General features: G+C 36.8%; 1 protein-coding gene across 1 annotated transcript; it reads right to left on the bottom strand.

Moving 5' to 3' along the window:
• Positions 1-1,613: 1,613 nt before the first annotated feature.
• Positions 1,614-5,366, bottom strand: LOC134632255 (myoneurin-like). Its single transcript, XM_063480915.1, has 3 exons — positions 4,969-5,366; positions 4,363-4,596; positions 1,614-3,106 (listed from the first exon to the last, which is right to left on the bottom strand). The coding sequence occupies exons 1-3, from the start codon at positions 5,159-5,161 to the stop codon at positions 2,166-2,168; spliced, it is 1,368 nt and encodes a 455-aa protein (XP_063336985.1). The 5' UTR covers positions 5,162-5,366; the 3' UTR covers positions 1,614-2,165.
• Between the last annotated feature and the right edge of the window lie 1,308 nt (positions 5,367-6,674).

The following is a 6,674-nucleotide window of genomic DNA, read 5'->3' on the forward strand; positions in this document are numbered from 1 at the left end:
TTCTAATGTGTGAATTTTGATTAGTGTCTGCAGGAATGTGAAAAGATAAGACATGTGTCACCAACCAATTATTAAACATGATCCTGAATAAGAGAAATGGTATTAAGCGTATTAATGGTTCAACACAAAATTATAATACATATGTGAGTTTGCTGGTGGTCAATTATGCTTAATTGCTTAATACTGATCATTTACACTACCAGTCAAATGTTTTAGAATACCCAAATTTATGCAGGTATTTATTGCAGTTCAAGTCATTCAAGTCCGATGAATAGCTTGAAATGGTACAAAAGTAAGCAGTGAACTGCCAGAGGTTAAAAAAAAAGGTAAGGTTACGCAAAACTGAATAATAATGTACATTTCAGAATTATACAAAAAGGCCTTTTTCAGTGAGCACAAAATGGGTTAACAATGTAAAGCTGTTCTGCACACAATGGAGGTTGATCAGGTCTTGAAAGCTGGTGCTACTAATTCCTACAGGTGTTCCAACTTTCCTTCATTACTTACAACCCCCTCTATCTGCATAAAAGCGGTGTTGGAACACACTGTGGTGTCATGAGCATCAGCTGAGCAGTAGAAAGTAGTGTGTTGGTCCAAAGATGTCGAGAAACAGGAAATTAACAATAGAAGAGAGCCAGACCATCATAACACTTAAAAATGTAGGTGTTTCCTATAGAGAAATTGCAAAGAAAGTCAATGTGTCAGTGAATCCAGTTTCCTTCAACATCAAAAGACACCAAAGTGACCCAAAGTGCTTTATAGGTACATTTATTTGCAATCAGGTCTCCTATGAAGTGGTGACAAATTAAAGGGAAAACCAGTCAACAGTTGTGGGTAGTGGTCTAACACTTCAGTTCAAATTCTTGTAATCTGCTCAGCTGAAATTACATCTGTGATTCCAATAGCAATAGCACATGACCCATATCTTTTCTACACTCCATAAACCATGTGAGGTGCATCATCACCTGGAAAGACACCACTGTTTTCACATAGGATAAAGATTATCACTACAAAATAAAAAGGTCAGTACAAAACAATAGTAATGTTCTAATGTGTCAAATGACAAGTGGACCCAAACCATTTCAGCAAAATGATACCATGCTGTAAAAGAACTACCATCTATCTAATGGGCAAATACTCTTGACGCTTTATTACGTACACCTTGCAGATATTGAGATTCATCAGACCAGGCAATGTTTTCCAAACTTCTATTGTCCGCTTTTTGAAATCCTGTAAATTGTAGCCACGGTTTCTCGTTTCTGGTTGATAGGAGTGGTACGTGTTGTGGTATTTTGCAGCTGTAGCCCATCTGCTTCAAGGTTGGATGTGTTGTGCATCCAGATATGCTCTTCTGCTTACCTTTATTGTAAGCGTTTGAGCTTCTGTTGCTTTCCAATCGAATTAAAACTGGCCATTGTTCTCCGATGTCACAGGCATTATTGCCTGGAAAACTGCTGCTTACTGGATATTTTTGGTTTTATGGATGACTCTCTGTAAACCCTGGAGATAGTTGTGCTGGAAAAATCCCAGTTGATTAGAAGTTTCTAAAATTTTTGACCTGAAATCCCTATTAACACCCCCCCCCCCCCCCCCCCCCACCTCTGATTCTCAGTTTGAACTTCAGCGGTGCCCTAGTCCAGAAAGCACTTTCAACAAACAAGCGTTAAAAGAATGTAAAGAAAGTAATGGCTGACATTTGTGTTAGCAAGCAGTTGAACAGCAGTACCTAGTAAAATGACGGGTGTCTATTCTATTTATACTACTCACAAACTTTTGACAAATTTAATTTAGACAGAAGATGTACAAAAAAAGAAAAAGAAAATGAACAAAACATGGAATAAGGTCATCGCTCCTCTGTGCAGACGAGCTAAAGAACAGAGTGAACTTCCTAATGAGGAATTGAATGGGCAGGTTTTGCAGCCTCAGCGATTACAAAAAAAACTCCACCAGTAGCTTTGCACTTGTCTTTGTAACATTCTTTACATTTTATTGACCTTTGGGTCCATTAAAAAACAAAAATAAAAAAATATTTTATTTCTGAAAATTCTGCTTAAACAGGCAGTTGGTTATCATTAGCTGCAATGCCATTCACTTAACAGTAGGAGAAAGGTTAACAGTGTTCCTGGATAACAAAAGGACAAAATGAAACAAGCCATTCCTGGATACTACACTGGCTTGTTTACGCCACTAATGTTAGGATTCTCTTTATGCATTTTCATATGTTGAATCATGTGTGCTTTCCTTTGGAAACTTTTATTACAACTTGAACATGTGAATGATTTGTCCTTGGTGCTCTGTGCCGTCGGAGATGCACTTTTTTTACGTTTCTTGGAGTCACTTAAAAGTCGTTCTGCAGAACTGGTTCTCATACTTGAGTTTGCTTTGTGAAGAACAAGTTGTGAACCCTGGATAGAAATCTGTGCCGTTTGTGTACCTGTGTGATTTTTCAGTTGCTGCCTACAGTCAGATTTCTTCTCAGTATGCATTTTTGAAGAGCTTGCAACAAGAGCGTGTTTGAATTTAACGCTAGTTGAACCTTTCTTAGATTTATCGCTATCCATCAAATCATTATCACTGTCCTCAGTCTCAGTTTCAGATGAATCAGAAGTCTTCTCATCACTAACTGGAGTTGGATCTAACTTCTGGGCGGGTTGTGAGTTAGCAACTCTATCACCTATCACTACTTTAAAATAGGACTGCTTTGTATTTCTTTTCCAGTCATCATCGCTGTCTTCAGTCTCACTGTCTGAAGAGTCAGAAGTCTTGTCACTAGCTGCGTTGGTCAGTGGTTCTGCTCCTCCACAGCCGTCACCATCACTCTCTACTTGCATATGTTCAGTGGACTGGCAGTCTGAAGACTCTGCGTTGTTGTGAAGCTGAGCCGACGAAGCTTCCTCTTCATCAGCCTCCCTCTTTACAGCAATGAATGGCAACTCTGTGACTGAATTCTCTCCCAGTCCTATACGTGTCTCTCTCCTGAGTTTCTCCTGTTCCACTTCAGTTTGTGAGCATTGAGGCTCCTCTTTCAGAGCAGGTCTCCACTCATGCTCCTGAGACGGAACCTCTTCATTACACTTCTGCAGCGGCTGAAAGTCTCCACGTAACACTGGAAAGAAATTAAAAGTTTTAGTTTAGTAGATAATACAACACCAATTATAATAGTAATAGATCACCTCTATATTTGAATCTCATGATTTTGTATAAAATGTAAATACATTCTTTTTTACTCAGCTTTGGCTCTGGTGCCATTAAACAGCTTCCACAACAGGTGTATCACTCAGAGGAGCGATACACCTGTTGTCAGGTCTGCAGGGTTTATCCCTGTGGTGTTCTCCTCTGTCTTGTGGTGGACACATTTTTTTTTTCTTTTTTTACTGGCACAAATAATTTGTGGGGCATCTTATTGTGACACCTGAATGTTCTCTAATTTTAGTTATAGTAGTATTTTTAAATGGTTGTACAAATAAAAAAAACAAAAAACAATAACAACAACAGAAAAAAACCCATCAGATTGGCTGAATTTTTAAATAAGTAGTTGCATCTAACTTTATTGTTTACAAAATTTATGCATAAGTTTTCAAAATTTACAATTTATATTCGCATTTCAAGTTATGAAAATGTACTAAACATGTTTGTGGTTTTTACAGTAAAAAAAAAAAAAAACTACTACTAGGATGTTGTGTTTTTTGTGTGATTTCAGATCAGTTGTGTTAATCCAGTATGTCAATGAAAAAATAACTGTAAATTCAGACACGTGAGGTTGTGCTGAAAAGAATGATGCCAAGCAAGGCAAGGTAAAAAATAAAATTAAACAATATGAAGGTTGAATCAAAGGTAGTAAAAATGGCCAATTATATTTTGGATCTCAGAGGGTTAACCCAACAGATCATGAAAAATTAGATTTAAATTTTTGTTTATGACAGTGTAAATTTGTGTACATTTTGTTTCTAACAAAAAAGCAAAACTTAAGTTAAACATGTAAGTGTAACAAATGTACTTGCAGATTTCTTTATTCTATGTATTGATCTCGTATTTTAACCATATCACTTTAGTAACAGTAGTATCACATTGTCACTAAGGTTAGCTTCACAAGTGGGCCTTTTGCTCTATCACACCTACACACAGACATAGTGGGGGCCACTGTAAGTTCATGGGAGACGTTAAACAGGTAGTGAGACTCCTGCTTATCAGGGATGTAAATCTATAGGTGACAGCTAAGCAGAAAAAAGCTCATAATTCTCTCTGTGTGGGGGAAGGTTTTAAGGATGGGGATGAAGGTATAGCTGCTTTGTAGTGCAGATCAGACAAATGAGCTAATTACTCTTCCCCTGCTGTTACATTATATTAACAAATTAAACTTACATTTCACAAGGTATGGAGAGTTGACCTCCGGCTCCTCTCGGCTCTCAGTCTTTAAAGGGATATAGCTCAAAGAGAACGTCTCCACTGCTTGAAGTTGCTCTCCCTCATGGCTACTCCACATTTCTTCCTGTTCCTCTTTGATGTAGTGAGCACCTATGTGCTCATGGTTCAAGCTCACTCCCAAAGTTTGTTGTTTCGGTGCTGTGTCTTTTATTTCCAACGTCTGCTGGGATTCTGCAAAAAACACAAAGATACAAACAAATATTTGGACAGCAGTTTTCTGCATGTGACCTTCCTATAAAATGCGTGCTCTCGTGTTACGGTTAGATCTGACCCAATAAGATTTAAGCATCACTTTAAAAGTGAAAGCATGCTATCACAGTGCAAAGGCCTTGAGCCGCCCCTCATTTCTTTAGATTTCGCTCCCAAGCAGTCAGACTTTCTTGTAATTTTTGTTAAAGTGCTCTTGTGAGGATGTCTTTATTCTGATACAACTTACACAATCTCAGCGATGTCTGATACTTGATTTTCTTTTACCCGCTAAGACTCAACTATAGCAACTGAATTACAATCAAGCAACGGAAACCGAGGACACGCTGCACAGACCTGTGTGTGGTGAGGGAGCTCCCGGGGTTTTTACGGATTCCAGCAGCCTGCGCTGTCGCTCCGTTTCCTCCACCAAGCGAGCCACATTGTCCCGGTACTCTGCAAAGGTTTTCTCAAACAGTCCCACTATCTCTTCAGCCACTGCAGTCAGCCGCTGATTCACCAGCACCTTTATTACTTCAACTTCGGACATTTTCGCGCTATAGGCGACGGTTTCGTTTGAGACAAAGTTAAAATAAAAAACGAGCTAAAAGCGTTTCTTCTGGAGAGAAAGACTCACTGAGAAAATCTGAACACGCAAAGATACAATTATGGTGACTTTATGCTGTATGATAAATCAACTTCCGAGTAAAAAGAGCGGGGCAACAACGTTCAGTAGGTACCGGGCGCCATATTACTACAGCAGCTCTCTCTTCTTCTGTTGGATTTCCGGTAGTCTAACGTATCCAAAGTACTAGAGCTGCCCCCATCAGGCCATTCGTATAATTTCAAGATAATCAAATCCTGACATAAGTCTGGTACTATGCAAAAAAACTAAATATTGATTTTATTTTATTTCATTTCATTTATTTATTTATTTCACACTTGGTACAACAGTTCAAACAAACCAACCACACTTTCTATCAATAAAGCCCTACAACCATGTGTGAAAAGGAGCAGGAAGAAGAAAATATTCTTATTAAACCCTGCCCCCTATCTACAATCCAACTTATATTACAAGTGGGCACCAAAAATCAGGGAACAAACTAACATTAACATTTATCTCCGGTCCTAACCCAAACCAAACAACAAATTTACAATCAGAATATACAAATTTACAATCAGAATATACCACTCCACATAGTAACAAGGAGAAAAATAAAATTAAAATAAATAAAACAAAAAATTATAATGGATCCTTTTTCAATGAACTCCAATTTCATTCACATTCTTCATATTGAGTTATCGTTTTAAGCATGTAACACTTTTTAAAACAATGTAAATTTATACAATGCTTTAAATTATAATGAAGAGAGTTCCACAGTCGTATACCCCTAACCGTTGGACTCATTAATCTTTGTGTAGTCCTAGCTAACTGATGCTTAAAATAAAATTTCCTTCTGCTATCTTCTCCCCCTGAACACAATAAAAAATACTCTTTGTAACTTAAAGGGCAAAATATTATTTTTAGCCTTAAACATAATTAATAGTGTCCGTAATTTCACTAAATCTCCTAATTTTAATAATTTCGATTTTATAAATAATTTATTTGTATGTTCTCTATATTTCACATTATGAATCATTCGTATCACTTTCTTCTGTAATAAGTTTAGAGGTTTTATAGTATTCTCATATGTATTCCCCCAGACTTCAATACAGTAACTAAAATATGAGAAAAACAATGAAAAATATAAAATGCACATTGTTTTATAGTCTAATAAATCTCTTACATTTCCCAAAATATAAATGTTTTTAACCATCTTCTTTCTAATATACTTAATATGTGATTTCCACGTCAAATTTTCATCTACTATTACACCCAAAAAACGAAATTCAGTAACTCTTTCAATCAATTCTCCATCAATGGACATAATGACTTCTTCCTCCTTCACACGATTGCCAAATATCATGAATTTCGTTTTTGTCAGATTCAAAGATAATTTATTTACATCAAACCATATTTTTAATCTTAACATCTCAGAAGTCATAATTTCAACCAAATCTTT

This window comes from Pelmatolapia mariae, linkage group LG7, assembly GCF_036321145.2.
Source record: "Pelmatolapia mariae isolate MD_Pm_ZW linkage group LG7, Pm_UMD_F_2, whole genome shotgun sequence".
Taxonomy (NCBI): Eukaryota; Metazoa; Chordata; class Actinopteri; order Cichliformes; family Cichlidae; genus Pelmatolapia; species Pelmatolapia mariae.

Bases quoted from the DNA above. Each gene is read 5' to 3' on its own strand.
- LOC134632255 (XM_063480915.1), bottom strand. From the start codon at position 5,161: ATGTCCGAAGTTGAAGTAATAAAGGTGCTGGTGAATCAGCGGCTGACT. The intron at 4,597-4,968 runs GTCTGTGCAGCG...TGTTTTTTGCAG, and splicing joins AGCTCCCTCACCACACACAG to AATCCCAGCAGACGTTGGAA. The intron at 3,107-4,362 runs GTAAGTTTAATT...ATTTCTTTCCAG, and splicing joins CTCTCCATACCTTGTGAAAT to TGTTACGTGGAGACTTTCAG.